The sequence below is a fragment of the Dipteris shenzhenensis genome, chromosome 21 (assembly GCF_047967505.1).
Source record: "Dipteris shenzhenensis isolate YYH24624 ecotype China chromosome 21, Dip_SZ_1.0, whole genome shotgun sequence".
Taxonomy (NCBI): domain Eukaryota; kingdom Viridiplantae; phylum Streptophyta; class Polypodiopsida; order Gleicheniales; family Dipteridaceae; genus Dipteris; species Dipteris shenzhenensis.
The window spans coordinates 41564095-41582127 of record NC_141616.1 but is presented as its reverse complement, the minus strand read 5'-3'; the positions used below and the strand labels follow the sequence as shown (position 1 = coordinate 41582127).

At 41.8% G+C, this 18033-nt stretch overlaps 1 protein-coding gene across 1 annotated transcript; it reads left to right on the top strand.

Moving 5' to 3' along the window:
• Positions 1-209: 209 nt before the first annotated feature.
• Positions 210-5892, top strand: LOC147888863 (auxin transporter-like protein 4). Its single transcript, XM_087393039.1, has 8 exons — positions 210-1315; positions 2640-2825; positions 3066-3178; positions 3314-3497; positions 3812-3909; positions 4089-4296; positions 4592-4849; positions 5233-5892. Exons 1-8 carry the CDS (start codon positions 1142-1144, stop codon positions 5458-5460), a joined length of 1449 nt encoding a protein of 482 aa, XP_087249165.1. The 5' UTR covers positions 210-1141; the 3' UTR covers positions 5461-5892.
• The last annotated feature ends 12141 nt before the right edge of the window (positions 5893-18033 follow it).

The following is an 18033-nucleotide window of genomic DNA, read 5'->3' as shown; positions in this document are numbered from 1 at the left end:
GCATGCCATGGATGTGGATGCATGGCATCGCACGCCATTCTGATAGATTCTGTGCTAGATTTGGCGGCACGCCTACGATCCGGACAGATTCGCTGCTAGATTTGGCGGCTATCAGTCTTACACAGTCTACTGTCGCTGTCACCCTCTTCCTTCACACTCTCAATGGCTACTGGCTCACTCTCAGTACTGTCTACTATAGCCAGAAAGCTTGCACTCGCCATAGCCCGAGCTTCCACTTTCCATAGCCTGATCCTCCGATCGCCATAGCCAGACCTTGCTCCTCGTTCGCCATAGCTTTTCCTGAAGCTCTCAGTCATTGCTCCCGCCGTGGGGACCAGCCCCCCCCCCCCTCCATCATCTACACACTCGCACACTCGACCGTCCCACTTCCCATTGTGCTCCTCGCCTTTGCTTTCCACCCCGCTGCCCTTGCCTCCTCCACTTATCAGTAGCTTCGCTTTCTTCCCTCCCTCTTTCCCTGTCTCTCTCGCATCGAGTACGAATTCAATGCTCGAGACAATAAATTGAGCGGAACGTTCTTCCAGGAGACGGAAGAGAAGGAGAAGGAGGAGCCCAAAGTTCGAACTCATCCTCAGCTTCTCCGATTCGATTCCCCTTTGGGTCCCTGACTCTCTGGCCTGCTCCCCACTCTCCCTTCTTGCCTTCCAGCTTCAGCTTTCTTCGCGCTCCCTCACCTTGCCCAGAAAGTCCACGCGTTCCCTCTGCGCTCCCCCCTCGTGTGCTTCGGATCTTGCTTTCCCCTTCCCCTTGATCTTCCCTGGACTCCTGGCCTACTGCTCATCCTGTGCGCTCCCTCCTCCGATCTCCCTTCGCTCTTTTTGCAGTTTCTTGCTCAAGTGATCTCCTCCTGGTCTTCGCGTGCTAAATTTAGTTTATCTGCTGTCTCCGACTCTTTCCTTCATGCTACACCTTACCCCTCAGTTATCCTCCCTCTAGCATTGCAAATTTTCTCAAGAGTATCCATGTGAACCAGCCTTCTGCACAGATTACGGCTGAGTCGGCCTGGGATCTCATCCATCATTTCTAACGAGGGCATTCAGGAGGAGCCAGTCGAAGCTGCATGCCATTGATCTCCCGTTGAGCAACAAGAAAGTGAGTAGATCAACTACTAAAAGCCAACATGGTTGCTCATAAGGAGGCCGAACAAGCAATGGTCGGCAACTATACGGAAGTGGAGCTAGATCGCCAAGATCAAGATGGCATCATCGACACGTCTTTCAAAGGCCAACTGAAGACGTTCCTTTGGGATGGAGGTTCAGTTTACGACGCCTGGTTTAGCTGTGCTTCGAATCAGGTGCGGCACTTGGGCTTTGTTGACTCCTTGCAGCCACCGTGATGTATTCTGTGCCGCTTCTAACGCTCTCTTGGCATTTCTTCCCGTTGATTTCCCAGACGTAAGTAACTAGCTCACAAATACAGAGGTAAAGAGGAGTGACACATTAACTTGCGCAATAGATGTACCCAAGTACCTTATATGGGGCGAAAAGTCTTTTACGTCAAGGAGAGATATCCTGGTCATACAGAAATTTTCCTCAAGATGCAGCCATCCTAACTCCTTTGATGAAAGCCTCTTGTCGTCGGTCAGCGTAGTATGTCCACATAACAAACTGGATATATATTCCAGATTATATACTCGACTTTGATTGCGGGGTGAAGTCTTCACGAGATGCACCCAGTTTAAAAGTTTAGAGAGAGATCCCTCTCAGGTCCAGCTAGTACCGTCCGCGCACTTCATGTGGATCCACATTCCAAATCATGTGGACTCCAGAAACCTACTGAAGTCGGACGTGGGCTGAAATCTGTAGCCTCCCATACTTCAAATCTCAAGAGAGCTGCTTTGAAATTTTTGAGCATATGGCGATTTTCCTTACGAATGTTTCATTCACAATCAAGTATAATGGATTAGGATGTTAATTTTATCCTAAGAAAGGCTGACAATGTCAGAAAGAATACCTGTGCGCGCGATTAATCATTTCAACTCAGTTTGTGCCGTTCGATAGCATGGCTTACTATTGAAGTAAACATATTTGACCAAGTATCATCGCAAGCTGCTAATACGAGGGCCAGATGTTGAATTTCTGTTCAGCATTAACATATTAGTTGCAAAATCGCTTTCAGGACCTCAGGTGCGTGCACTTAGTTCTGCTTTGCTGAACCCTTCTGTAAACCTATAAACCTATGATAGATGTAGGGGTTTCTGGTTTGTCCCTGCGGTGATTAGAGCGTACAGAGGTTTATATGCAGGTCGCGGGCTCGATACGTCCATAGACTTTTGCATTTTTGTGCACTCTGCTTTTCCGGCTGACAGGAGGGAGGGGTCCACCCTTTTCAATGCTTCGGATAGGACAAACGGGACAGCCCTAGATTTACCCCCAGGCGTTCCGCTGTAGATGTGTTTGCTCAAAGAAAGCAAACACATGTAAACACATGTAGGCAGTTCTGAACTCGGAGGGCTCCGTTCCGATCTATATTCCCAAGGATCAGTGCCAAAGAAAGTACACATTACTTTCTATGCATGCAAAGGCTCACGAGAAGGATAATTTGTATCGTGTTTGTCACCACGTTTAATTTGTATACCGACAAGAAGCTAATTATTCTGTGCTCTTAACAATCCGCAGGTAGCACAGGTGCTCTTGACGTTGCCATACTCCTTCTCCCAGCTGGGATTTCTATCTGGAGTGCTCTTCCAGATATTTTATGGACTGATTGGGAGCTGGACAGCCTATTTGATAAGTTGTCTCTATGTAGAATATAGATCTCGGAAGGAAAAAGAAAACGTTAGCTTCAAAAACCACGTTATCCAGGTAAACATAGCAATCTGTCTTGCATGGAAAGTCTTTCGGTGCATTTCAAGCTTTTTGTTTCAAGCGATTTTTGTGTGCAAAGGCACAAGAAACTTCTGTGCATGTATTTGTGTATCGATTATTGCAGAAAGAAACACGCTTGTTTACTTTCTAGGTGCTGACAGTACGGATGTTCGTGCATGTATCTTCGTGCTAGTATGTTGGTTTTTATACTTCTCTGAGCAACTTAATTTATGACAGTGGTTCGAGGTGCTTGATGGACTTTTGGGCCCTTACTGGAAAGCTGTTGGGCTTGCCTTCAATTGCACATTTCTATTGTTTGGATCAGTGATTCAGCTTATTGGTTGCGGGAGGTATGACTCATGCCTGGTACCATCAAGTGTGAAGGATTTAAGCATTTGTTTTTCGTGATTCTTCTTGGGAAAACTTCTCGAGTCAATTACACAGTCAATAGTGCATGCGTTTCCTAAAAAATATTCTGAACTCAGCAACATATACTACATCAACGACCACTTGGATAAGCGCACATGGACGTACATCTTCGGCGCTTGCTGTTCCTTGACTGTGTTCATACCTTCGTTTCACAATTACCGCATATGGTCCTTTTTGGGACTAGGAATGACAACATATACTGCGTGGTATCTGACCATCGCTTCACTTGTTCATGGACAGGTACTCTAGAACATACGAAATTTCTAGCTAGTTTTCTCTTTGTCATCTGTTTGTTATTATGCGTGAATGTATATGTTGGCCACAGAGGGAGACAAGTATGTGCATGCATTTTATGGCCCAGACCAGGGGACAGAAGATCACGGCTGTCTGTGATTGTGCATGAAAGTATATGTTGGCGAGACAGAGAGACAAGTATGTCCACACGTTTTGTTAATGGCCCAGAACGTGCGTCTATTTGTTTGTGTGTGATTGAGAGAGAGAGAGAGAGCGAGAGAGAGAGAGAGATGCTGAATTCGATGTTCCTACTGGGATAGGTTGTAGACGTTAAGCATTCAGCTCCTGCCAAGCTGGTTCTGTACTTTACGGGAGCCACAAACATCCTGTACACATTTGGTGGACATGCTGTAACAGTGTATTTACTGGGACCTGTTCCACTCTAGTATTCATCCTTTGCTTTTAAAACTGAAATGAACAACTTTGCCATTCAAAGCATGCTCAGAATAGATATTTACGGCTGCCATTTGGTTGTGGGTGAATAGAAGTTACGAACAAGAATGTTCACTTTCCAGGTGGCAAACTTGTGCTATGCAGGGAAATAATGCATGCAATGTGGAAACCACAGAAGTTCAAATGGGTTTACCTGGTGGCCACCCTATATGTATTCACTTTGACACTGCCCTCTGCTATCTCCGTATACTGGGCTTTTGGAGACCAACTTCTGGACCATTCCAATGCATTTGCCTTGCTTCCAAAATCTGGTGCTCGTGACTTTGCAGTTGCTCTGATGTTGATCCATCAGGTGCGACCCAGCTTGCTGTCAAAACTATCAAGGCTTTTAGATGGTCCTGGAGACACGAACTTAGAGATACCATGGGTTAGGATGATCAATTTTCACCAGTATCTTTATTAACAACTGCCGCAGTTGTCTTTCCAGATTCTAGTTTCTTTTCAAGCAGGCATAAAATGGCTGGTGCATTTGGCTTCGGTTGCACTTCGCTTTGATTAGTTTGGTAACATAGAGAGCACTAATATAGTATTAAGGTATAGAAATATACCAGCTGCTGACTTGACTATTTCCATATTTGTGCATGCAGTTCATAACCTTTGGTTTTGCTTGCACTCCACTATATTTCGTATGGGAGAAGGTGACTGGATTCCACACTTCCCCCAGCATGCTTCTTCGGGCCTTGATTCGGTTACCAGTCGTAATTCCAATTTGGTTTTTGGCAATTATATTCCCTTTCTTTGGACCCATCAATTCCGCAGTGGGTGCTTTATTGGTGACATTTACCGTCTACATCATACCAGCTTCAGCACATATGATGACATACCGTACTACCTTTGCACGAGTGGTTAGTCTTTCCAATCTAAGAACGGTCTTCTGTATGACACTCGTGCATAGGATTTGCTTGCTCTATGGACTGCTTAGAATTTACTTGGAGAGTTGCAAGATATCAGCCTGTAGAGAATCGCGATAGCATTGCATGACGGTTAAACTGAGCTGATCATATAACTGCTGCTGCCAACGTGTATTGTCAAGATGTGTTGTATTCATATCACTTTCTTTTCAACTGTCAGCATTCTTAATATACCAGCGTTTGAAAGGAAAATTGTCTTTGTATGTCCACGTCGGTCCAGATCGAATTCACTGTTGAAGTAACTACCAACGCAGCTAATTGATATGAGCTCAATTTCCATGCTAGCTTAAGTTGATGCTTTGTGATTGGTCCTGCAGAACGCCGTCGAGAAACCGCCGCCGTTCCTTCCCAGCTGGACAGCTGTGTATCTTCTCAACATGTTTATAGTTATCTGGACTTTGGTGGTTGGATTTGGGTTTGGAGGCTGGGCAAGCATAACAAACTTTATTCATCAGATCAACTCGTTTGGATTGTTCGCGAAGTGCTATCAGTGTCCACCAAAGAAATCAGCTCCGATGGCACCTCCCAAACCTGCACGTGGATAGATGCAATTCTATTTCAGGCAAATAGATGTACGCTCTTCTATACAACATGTATTCTAACATTTGTATTAGCAGTAATTGGAGGACAAGGTGGCTTCTCCCGAAGCTGGAAGAAATGGTGCAGAGTCCCCTCTAGAAGGAATTTACGCAATTTTGCCAAGGCCCATTCTATATGTTTCTAAGTTGCAACAATGCTGAGTCAAGTCGTTTATCCACGAGTTAAGCTGCGTATAGGTCATCGGGTCGTATGTCGGATGGACTTGAAGTGTTTCCGTGGTCTGTCAACGCTCACATTTTGTTAGGTCACAATTTCATTGTAACGTGCTAGAAGGGATATTGTATAGTAAAGATCTGATGGTGATACTTCTTGGCTGGCTTTCACGTCGTCTACCGTTTAATACAATCTTCTAACATGACTTCTTTCTGACTTTGTTATAACAAAATTTATAACAAAATTGATCTCTGCCTTATATCAGGTCATCATTTTCGATGTAAAGCGTGTCCACATTGACTTCAATGGATTATGGCTTCCAAATAGTGTCTCATCACATGTAGGACATTTAGCTCCCTCGTGATATGCGTTTGTTCCAAACTTTTTTGGCTTGCCCTATGGGTAGCCTTAGCAACTGTTTGAGTTTTGCAAAGCTAAAAATCCAGATTATTTCTATTTGTTGGAGTGAATTTCCTATTGGTTGCTAGCAACTTTGGCAGGCTGGTATTTATGAATTTGGTACAAAGGTGATTGGTCCAAGTATGCTCCTTGTAAGAGGCTTTAATGCATGCATTTAGTGACTTCGTCCTCTCTCTCTCCCCCCCCCTCCCCTTTCTCTTCGCCTTCTCTCTCCTCTCTCTCTCTCTCTCTCTCTCAATGAAATTCATCTTGTTGACTTTTGGACCATTTGCATTTACTACTCTTTGTACACTCTTTTCTTTTCATGCCTCCTATTTTATGCTCTCTCTTAAGCATTTCACTCACCCACAGGAGGCCTATTGAATGATAGATATATATCATTCACCTTGTTTATCAATGTCTTCTTGGAGCACTTCCATCCACCTTGATAGGCCCATGACGGAGTTCTTACTTTAGATATTAAGTCTTGTTAATTTCAAGATGACTTTCTTGTTAAACAACTTCCTTTCATTGACCTTCATATCTTTTCTCAAGCAAACTTCTTTACTTTCAAGAGAGTAAATCAATTATAATCTATGTATGTTACATTTGACCACAATCCCTCTTTCACTCTACAAGGTCTTAAGCTAATTCCTTTAATCCTTTTCTCCACAAAAGTCACTTCACACAAAATTGCATCCTTTTTCTTTGTATGTTTCAAATGGAGATAGGAAAGCAACTACTTCAAACTCTCATGATGTAACTCTAGTTTAATTTTACGTCCTAAAATACAATATTCCACCAATGCTTTATTGCATAAACAACCAAGCTCCTATCCTAAATAGGATTGGGAAATTTTATGATCTTTATAGATACTTAATGCAGAAGGTATCCCTCTTCCACATTTAAGACTAAAGGTAGATTGATTGCTTCCACTTGCATCATTGGTTACAATGGTTAGTATTCATTAGCATATTCATTTTGATAACTTCCTCTTTGACTCTATCTAAATATTTTTGGTACTCTTTACTCCATGGAAATTTACTCTCCTTAATTGAGACAAGAGAAGTAACCTTAGGAAGGTCTTTTTTAAAAACTAGCTACACCAAGAAAATTAACTTCTAACACTTGGGAACTACCAATTGCCTTTGCTTTCTTAGAATTATGTGTCATTTTCTTAAATGCTTTACTTTTGTAAAAATGTGGATCCTATCGTTAGGGGAGATTTGGGGTCTCAAAAGGGCCTCCAATTAGTGCTTCCTAATTTCAAGGGATTAGAGAGAGGGATTTGAGGTTTACCAATGAGAGTGCTAGTAGGTGTAGGGCAATGGTATGTTGAGGTGGCATGTGGCATTTACTATGCTTAGGTCATAGGTGGTGTCAATTTGAAAAAAGTGGTTTCAATTTGAAAAAGGGGGAAAGAATACCATGGATTTGGGAAAGAAAACCACAAGAGTGGGGAGGGAGAACCGTATGCTGCCATGTGTCCCAAAATTTAAATTGTGGGGAAGGGGTGCATTTATGGCATCCCCAAAAGGTCAAAAAGGGGGCTTACAAGTGGCTAGCTCCCATGAGTACTATGGGTAGAGAGCAAGCCGCAACCTCGTCGTGCCTCTCGCGGGCCTATGATGTGGATAGGCCGCCAACTTGGGTGCCCACCAAACCCGCCACCCTCCAAAAATTATAATAGCAGCTGACATAATTTGAACCCATGACCATGTAGCCCCCACCCTTGGACCCTTATCACCAAGCCAACAACCAATAATGTGAATGATTGACCTCTCCCTCTTTATTTCTTGCAAAACCACCTCTATCTTAACAAAACCACTTGACCCTCCATTATGACCCCTCCACATAGGATGAGATTACGTTTCATAATCGTCCCCTAATCAATTCCTTATTATGAGGCCCTTTTGAGACCCCTTTCCCCCCCTAATGGGTTAAAATTTTTTTCCTTGATTTATTGAAGAGGCTTTCTAAAATGGATTTCATATTGCGTAGGGGAGCGGATGAGATCTGGAAGTGGGGAGTGTGGAGCAAAGATGCCAAATCAATTTCTCCATGTTCAGGGCCATGGTTAAATAGTAACATTGGTAGTCTACTTAATCATCTAAATAATAATGAGCGATGTCCAATTAATCAAAATTCGAGCCACCACAGCGACTAGAAGATTAATTGTAGTATGCAAGCCAAATGGTGGCATCCAAATAATCATGGACCATCTTCAATCAATCAAAATTAATCACATGCCTGGCCACCCGACGAATGTTGTATTTTGCAGCCTTCTTTGCCATGCAAAATCAAAAGGCCTTAAAAAATTCAGTGGTTGAAAATAAGGCCACCATTTCTAAAATTTAGAAGGCTAGAGTAAAATTTGGCCTTCTCATTAAAGATGAGGGCACCGCGGTAGTAGGGCTTGCAAGTCAAATTTAATCGTCATGGATGCTTTGTTGAGGATATGAAAAATAACGGTCGCTTGATAGCAAAAGGAAAGAAGAAGGGTAGGATGTTTACGTTGGATGCGGACATGCCTGAATTGAGTGCAACAATGTTTGCACATGGGATCGGTGTAGTTGCATATATTGATATCTGGCATAAACGCATTGGTCATGTTAATGTACAACGACTTAAATCAATGCAGGCCCAAAAGTAGAAAAGTTTGGGTGTATTTTATGAAAAAGAAAAGTGAAGTGTTTAAGCATTTCAAAGCTTTTAAAGCTATGGTTGAAAAAGAAACATGCCTACAAATAAAATGCCTAAGGTCAGATGGAGGGGGAGAGTACCTCTCAAATGAGTTTGCAAGGTTCCTGCAAGAGCGTGGCATAAAGCAGCAATATTCATGCAGTCATACCCCACAGCAAAATGGACTTGTAGAAAGGAAAAACAGGCATATTGGAGAGGTATCTCGGCCCATGCTAAATGAAAAAGACCTACCAGCTTATTACTGGGCTGAAGCAGTTGCTACAACAGTTTACATAATGAACAGGACTCCCGCTACAACAATACATGGCATGATGCCAGAAGAGATGTATACTGGTAGGAAACCAGATATTTCTCATTTGAAAATTTTTGGTTGCATTGCCTATGTTCATGTGCCAGATAAGTTGAGGTCCAAGTTGGATCCAAAAGCTGAGAAGTGCATCTTTATTGGTTATTCTCTACAACAGAAAGGGTATAGATGCTATAACCCTTGTACTCATAAGTTTACAGTGAGCAGAGATGTTGTTTTTTATGAGATTAGCACCTGGTATAAACCACTAAATGTGATTGATGATGTAGATGCACAAAATGGTAATGCTGCACAGAATTCACAGCAGCAATCACAAAATATTAGTGGACCTGCAATGTCCTCTACCAGTGGTTCACATACTTCACCATGGATAGGCAGATTGAGATCAAGAGAATCTTCTCAAAGCAATGCAGATAGTGGTATGCAGGTATCACGAAAAGGAAAAGAGAAGGTAGATCAGCCCATGTTTGATGTGAATGCAGGTCACTCTTATGTGGATGGTGAATCCAGTGGCTCAGAACAGAGCATTGATGATGAGTTGGGTATTCCTTCTATTGTTACACCTGGAGTAAGGAAGACCATGGATGTTTTGAGAGCATCTAGAAGTGAGCCTATTTTGCGCAGGTCTACCAGAGCTAGGTATCCTGTGGATAGGCTGAAATATGATGGATTTACTGCCATTCACTATGCCTATATGGTCAAAGTGATACAGGAACCAGAACCCACTTCTTTTGAGCAAGCCATGGGAAAAGAAAAATGGGAGAAAGCCATGGATGAAGAAATGGATGCCTTGGAAGCAAATGCTACATGGGAATTGGTGCCTTTGCCTAAAGACAAGAATGCAATTGGCTGTAAGTGGGTTCATAAGGTGAAGCACAATGCAGATGGTTCTGTGAACAGATAAAAGGCAAGATTAGTTGTCAAGGGGTATGCACAGACATATGGCATTGATTATGAACAAACATTCAGTCCGGTTGCAAGGATGGCAACTGTAAGAGCAGTCATTGCTATGGCTGCATCAAAGGGATGGTCTTTACATCAGATGGATGTAAAGAATGCCTTCTTGCATGGTGATTTGCAAGAAGAGGTCTTTATGGAGCAGCCACCAGGTTATGTTCATGCTATTCATCCTGAGTTTGTTTGCAAGTTGAAGAAAGCCTTGTATGGCTTGAAGCAAGCACCTAGAGCATGGTCTGACAAGATAGGATAGTATCTTGTCACTATTGGCTTTCAAATTTCCAAGGCAGATTTCTCACTTTATGTGAGAAAAACAGAGAAAGGTATTATGCTGCTTGTCATTTATGTTGATGATTTAATCATCACAGGTGATAGTGATGAAGATATCCTTCATGTGAAAATGCTATTGAAGCAGAAGTTTGAGATGAAGGATTTGGGAGAGCTGCATTATTTCTTGGGCATTGAGATGATTAGATCACCAGATATGGCTCTTGCAGAGGTAGTATGGATTGGACATGCTGTCCAAATATGGGATGACAGGCTATAAGCCTATTTCAGTTCCTTTGGGGCAGAATGTGAAGCTGAGTGCAGATGCAAGTGAGCTTCTCGAAGACCCTACTATGTACAGGCGCATAACAGGAAGTTTAATTTATATGACTATTACCAGGCCAGATTTGAGCTATGCTGTTGGATAGGTAAGTCAGTTTATGCAGGCTCCAAGGAAACTGCATTTGGATGCGGCTAGACGCATACTTAGGTATGTGAAGTCCACATTGTAGTATGTACTATTTTATGAGGCTAGGGTTCAAATACAGTTGCATGGATACACTGATGCTGATTGGGCTGGTAGTATTTCTGATAGACGATCTACCAGTGGATATGTGTTCTCTTTTGGGAGTGCTGCAATCACTTGGAGCAGCAAGAAATAGCCTACAGTTGCCTTGTCGAGCACAGAGGCTGAGTACAAGGGTGCAGCAATGGCTGCATGTGAGGTAGCTTGGTTGCGTAAGCTACTTTATGATATGCATCAGTCTACAGATGGGCAAGTTGTCATTTATTGTGACAACATGAGCAGTATACACTTGGCAAATAACCCAGTCTATCATGCTAGAACAAAGCACATTGAGGTGCATTATCACTATGTGTGGGAGAAGGTTTTACTAGGTCTTATTGATCTAGTTTATGTCAGCACAGAGGATCAGGTAGCTGACATATTCACGAAGGCATTGGGTGCAGAGAAGCTGCACAAGTTCAGAAACCTGCTTGGTGTGGAGGAATTGGGATTGAGCTCGAGGGGGAGTGTTGAGATATCGAGCTCCACTCGTGATATGCCAGGGTGACTGTTGTGCATTTATGTCACCGACTTGTTAGCTGCAGATGCGGTTGGTACACCGCCCATGAATAATAGCTAGATGACAGCTATCCTTATGTACTCTAGTTCGTGGCTCAGTTAGTATGTCACTTTAGTTAGCTGAGTTTGGTTTGAGACCCACATATAGGGTTCTTCTATTTCTTTGTACAAGAGTTCTTTTGGCTTTCACAACTAAGAAGAGGAAAACTATTTTCAGCCTCCACCTTTGTGTGTATTCCCCCATTGTGTATGTGAGAAAGCAGCAAGTGAGACTCCTTCCTTCTCTCCCACTATCTTCACAAGATCGTGTCTCATTATTATGCCAAAAACTAGCACGGTGGTCAAGCAAAGCTATAATCTACATTTCACCCAAAAGTGCGTTGCGGCCCCAAAATGGCCCCAAGAATAGTTTCGTGATTGGCTGCACCCAAGAAAATGTTGACCGTGTATTAATTAATTTTGTACTGGCGCACTCTCTAGGTGTGAAATTTAAAGTAACATTACATCCAAGTAGAGTCACATCAAAAGCACTTCTATCATTTCAAGAAAATTTTGTAATGGTGTTAAAAAATGCCTTACAAGAGGAAAATCAATATTTAAAACCATAAGAAAAAACTCTTTCTTCATTATAGTTACTCAAAGATATGCATATTGGTGATCTGTATCGGAGAAGCAACTGAGTTTTGTGCTTTGTACATCTCTTCATGAGTAATAAATTCATGATGCAAGAAAGGATGCAAGGAAGTTGAGATTTGCATAGTATACATAACATGGGAGTAATAACATATCAAGTGTACACTTACGAATCACCATGCCATGATAACCCACAAGTGAATTGACAAAATAACATCTCTTAGTTTCAAGGTCAAAAACTAGCAAACTCCAATGTGGCCTGCATGCCCATTTATGGACAATTATTAATTCACACAATGTTGACAATGCAAGAGTAAAAGTTCAAGTATGCGATGTTACTTATGCCTCGTTATATGCCATAAAAATAACTCATAATTTGTTTAGATTTACAAGTTGTAATCATGTGCATGAACATTCTCTATGGTGTTTTCCTTGTTGCTAAGTATAAGGGACAAGAGGAAATCAAGCATATATACACAGCTTTGCATTACTCCTAGAAATTGAGAATATAACCATTCTGAACCAAAAAATAAATGTCGTTACATTCAATGAAAATACTGAAGTCTAGACACTAAGGGAAAGTGTGTATCAAACCTGAGTATGGCCATCATCACTTTATCATGGAGAGGATTTGTATCTCATCCATCCCAAGTGGGAAGTACTAAGCTTGCTATGCAATGATAAACATAACATCAAATGGGTTTCCCATTTTATCTAATGCAATAGAGTTGGTTGAATTGATTTGAGTGATATCCAAGCTTCTGTCCTTTTCTTTCCTTCTCTCTTCCTCTAGTGTAGTAGTGAAGGAGGTAGTAATAATAGATTCTTGATTTTAAGATGAACCATGTAAAGGTGCAAGAGACACTGATGTAGCTTCATAGTCTAACATAAGTAAAAGGTTCCATACTCATAGATACTTTTGTGGTCTTTTGTTGGATCCTTCTGATGCATGATCATCTCACCTTCCTCTCCACCTTCTTCATCAACCTTTACCCCTGTCATCATTAGCAACACCCACCTTGAGTCCACCATCCTTTAACTCCTCATCATTAGCATTGTCTTGCAATATGGTTCCTCTCGTATCAGGAAAGTATTGCCTTGTCTGTTTCAATACATCTTGAACATATATGTGAGCAAGCTCGAAACCTTGACTCCACCATCTACACTGATAAGAGATTTGAGCACTATACTAGGAAATTTGGGAATTTACAAATAGTTTGGGAATTCCCAATATGTTTAAGATTTGGCCACATGATCAAATCTTCACCCCTTGCTTGAAAGTGGTATCGATCCTAAACACTATATTAGGGAATCCTCAAAAGTCCCACTTTCAAATAAGGGCCTTCAAAGTGCGACTTGGGAGATTTCCAAATTCTCTAATATAATTTTTTTTGGGTATAAAGCTAAAATATCCTTCCTCTTCCACGACTTCCCCAAGAATTGTGCTTGTGAATCACCTCTAGGACTTCCTAGCACCTTTTCAATCATGCTTTTACTGATGCTAATCCTTTGACTTTGATAGACAATGTATCCATCATTCGCGTTCACTCATCTATCAACTTGGTGAATTTGGAGAGAGAATCCAAATTGGGCTTTTGAAGACTATGTGAGGAGCTCTTGCATGTCATGATTTCAAGATTAGGGGAGGAAAGATTTTGTGAGGATCCATTGCATGTCATGTTGTCAAGACTGGGGGAGGAAAGATAGTGTGAGAAGCTCTCGCACTATGCAAAGAGGGAGCAAAGATTGAGTGAGAAGCTCTCAAATTGTGAAGAGATGGAGGAGCATGATGACACGTTTCGGAGCTCTATGTGTCTAGAAGTTGCAAGAAGAGTGCAATCATGAGGTAACGATGAAGGGAGTCAAGAATGACAAACAATTAAAGGATTTGGAAATGGAAAATGAAATAGAATAGAGGAGGCTTAAGTAGAGTGAGGTCCACCGTGGTGGTTGGCTCAAGTGAGAGCCACTGTAGTGGTTGACAGAGGCCTATTTAGCAATCACCATGGTGGTTTGCCAGGTAATGGTGGCTCACATTGGTGGCTTAACCATCAAACCACAAGCATCAAAGTCTTGGTATGCCAGCTATAAGCCTTGACGGCTCTAACTTTGATTAGTTGAACGTGGCTCATCATTATGTAAATTTCACCATCAGTCTTGTACGTGATTGAGTAGAGTGCAGTTAATTACCAGGCACCACCGTGGGCCATGATGAGCCTTGAAAATTAAAGGTAACATCAAGATTGGACCCGGATGGAATTATAAAAGTCTATAAAAATTTCTACTATTACCATGATTTATAATTAAAACATGTAAATCATATCCCTTAAAATCACCGGCAACCTTCAATTCTAGCTTGGATTTTTTTCTTTCAATTGGGAATTTTGTATGCTCAAACGGGTTTTGTGAGCATTGCTAGGCATGGCAACTCCTTCATGATTATTTGGATGGGTGGCATGTGATGTATTAGCGGCTCAAATTTTGATTAATTAAATGTAGTATGTAGCATGGCGGCTCCTTCATGATATTTAGATGGCACCATCGGGCTTGCATGGGATTAATTACTAGTCATCGGCATGGTGGGTCCTTCATGATTATTTGGATGGGCTTGTATGTGATTTTATGTTCCCATTGAGAAGTGATATTTTTTAATTATTTTTAGTGCAGTTAATGACCAATCATTGCGATGGCATGTGATTAAATGGCGGCTCCTAATTCTATAATTGGATGGGCTTGCATGTGATTATTTTTGGGGCAAACAAGCAATCTATGTATATATATATATACATATATATGTGTGTGTGTGTGTGTGTGTGTGTGTGTGTGTGTAAGATAAGTGGCTTGAATATGCATTAGAGTTTGGCGGAAGATTGACATCTTCACAGGAAAGGGGAGGGAGAGGGGATAGTTTGTGGCAAAGTCTGGCAGGAAAAGTAACTCATGTTGTAGGCCGTTAAATAGCATTGATCACGATCAATAGTCTTATCATACTGCAATATCTACAAGACTTCATGCTTTGAGGTGGTAGGCATGCGATGCTGATAGAGGATTCCTTGGCGATCACTTGGTGTGTAAGGTGCTAAATCATGGATTCATAGAGAAAATAGTTAGTATGCAATTGTGATGAATGAAACTACCTGAATTCACACCACACAGAAAATAAAAAATATGCAATTGTGATGAGAGTGGCAAAATTCGGATCAATATTTACAGAAGAATGTTGCTTTCTAGTGGGAAAAAAATGCTCCCAAACTAGGGGCACAAGTTCTGCCCCAGCTTTCCAATGCTCTACCTTTAATATGTCAATCTCAACCACAATCTGAATCTCAATTTCAATCTTAATCATAACCTGGGAGCTTAATACAATTTTCACTGATTGTCTTGTCAGAGAAAAAGGATTGCTTGCTACAGCCAACCCCTTCGCAGAAACACACAGGCAAATCTGCAAAACTGACGAAAGTGGTATTTGACCACACAGTCACTTCCTAGTGGCGATTTTGCATCAATAGGCAATAAGGATGATTATGTAACTCCCAGTACCTCTGCACACATTACCTCTGCACACATTACCTCTGCACACAGGCATATGATGCAATTTCTACGGCAACTTTTCACCGACTTGCAGAGCAGTGGTCGCACAGCAAAAACAGGGCATTTTTCTCAGTGCTTGCGGAGAACTTCTGCCTCCAAAACGGGCCCCGAAATGGCCTCGAATCAAAAAAATCAAGTCACCGAGGGCTGTGCCTTCTCCTGCAGCATAAATTGCCCTCTCGCCACACTACGAAGGGCGTCTCAATCTGAGACAATGCACTCTTGCACTTTTCGGCTGTGCTACTTGCAGAGATTTGCTCCCAAACTCGAAAAAGGAAAGCAACACCGGTCCTCTTACGAGGACACCGTGAACTTGGTTTGCTTTCTTGAGCTCCTTACCATGAACCAGGCTCTGATACCATGTGAAGATAGTGGGAGAGAAGGAAGGAGTCTCACTTGCGGCTTTCTCACATACACACTGGGGGAATACACACAAAGGTGGAGGCTGAAAATAGTTTTCCTCTTCTTAGTTGTGAAAGCCAAAAGAACTCTTGTACAAAGAAATAGAAGAACCCTATATGTGGGTCTCAAACCAAGCTCAGCTAACTAAGGTGGCATACTAACTGAGCCACGAACTAGAGTACATAAGGATAGCTATCATCCAGCTATTATTCATGGGCGGTGTACCAACCGCATCTGCAGCTAACAAGTCGGTGACATAAATGCACAACGGTCACCCTGGCATATCACGAGTGGAGCTCGATATCTCAATAGATCTATCATTCTGAATAGCGCCTCACTGCAGTCTTTGGCCTTGCAACCTATCATTGCTCAGAATTCAAGGTTGTCTTGTAGCAACCACCGCGCTGGTTCATGGAGATATAGCTCCATTACCTATGTTTACATATTACAGGAGGAGTTCTATAATGACCAATGCACTAGCAAACAGAAGGAGATCTATAACAACCACCACACTCATTCTTGGAGTTATATATTTGTGTACCAAGGAAAATGTATTTCCTTGTGCAACCAAACAAAATGCAATTGATGATATGGCCCTTGAGGGGTCCACTCTAGGGGCAAGGGCCATATCGACATGCCATATCTATCCAGTGGAATCCTGGATATTGTATAATGCGTGTTGATATGGCTCTTTCCCCTAGAGGGGACCCCTCAAGGGCCATATCGACAATTGCATTTTCTGAAAGTTTAATTGTATTTTTCTAGATGTATCTCCATGTAACCACAACGGTGGGTCGTTGGAGCTATTTTAGCGCTATTTTGGTCCTAAACCAAGGAGATTATAATCCTACTTTACTAGTATTTTAGTCCTTCTTGCAGTAAATATAATTGAGGGCAAAAGTATTCCAAGCCACTACGGTGATTGGAGGCCTGGTCGTGCCATCCAGATAATCAACTACAATTCATCGAGTGAAAATTGAGCAAAAGAGAATTCAATGTACATCTACATCCAATAACAAGTTATATAAAAATTAACAACTTCTCTTATCTTATAATCCATGCATGTGGGACTTTGAGATAAAGGTGTAAAATCATTAGCTTGCTCTTAGGTAGACTCATTTCTCCTCTCATTTCCAAAGTAAAACTCTCTATCAAGAGGTTCTTGTAGGAAACACAAAGGTAATTCTATTTGTGGGTTATCAAAATGATGATGTGTATAGGTCTCACCTAATGGATCCTCTTCAGAAGGAGGTGATGATGTTCTTTTTCTCTCCTTTAGGAAATGGACGACATGGGATAAGTTCATTATTATACCTCCCTTTTCCTTCCATTCCTTCCTTTTTACTAAAAGAGAGGAAATGATAGAAACCACATTTGTCTCTCCTGGCTATAGCATTCGAACCATTGTAGATAATTCTAAACCATTTGACATCAAGAATGAAAATACTAAATCTTCTAAAATCAACTTCATAGATGTCCTGTATGGTCCCACAATAGAGAGAGAGAGAAGATTGGTATTAGAAGCACTTGCTCGGCTATCTTGTACAAAGTTGGCTGTGACTCCACAATCATATGTGACTCTCCTTGAATCGATGCATTCCACACAAAAATGCCACCCATGTGACCACAATGCACTGTACTTTTTGTACTACAAAAGATCATGATTAAAATAATGAGGATGCATTTTGTAGCAATTGTGATCATTAAGTAGATCTAGCCATTGCTGAGTGGTTATGAGCCTCGTTGAGCAAGAGGAAATTTGTACAACTCATTATTGCCACCATCCCACCTTGTTGCATTAAAATTTTTTAGAGAGCCAATGGAGGAGACGATGGAGAGGCCAAAGACCATGCACATTGCTAGGACTCAGATTACGGCCCCCCCAACAAGTCGAGAGTACTCTGCTGTGAAAATTGTGAGGCCTTCATCGACGTCTAGGGGGAACCCATATACCATAGCCATAAAGAGGCTAGAGGTGAGTGAGCATGTCATCTAAGGTGGTGACAGATATGGGGGGAATTG

What these genes read in the sequence shown, in the direction of transcription:
- LOC147888863 (XM_087393039.1), top strand. Translation starts at nt 1,142, where the DNA reads ATGGTTGCTCATAAGGAGGCCGAACAAGCAATGGTCGGCAACTATACG. An exon ending in CAGCTTATTGGTTGCGGGAG is followed by an intron (nt 3,179 to 3,313) that starts GTATGACTCATG and finishes TTCTGAACTCAG; the next exon opens with CAACATATACTACATCAACG. An exon ending in CTTCACTTGTTCATGGACAG is followed by an intron (nt 3,498 to 3,811) that starts GTACTCTAGAAC and finishes CTACTGGGATAG; the next exon opens with GTTGTAGACGTTAAGCATTC.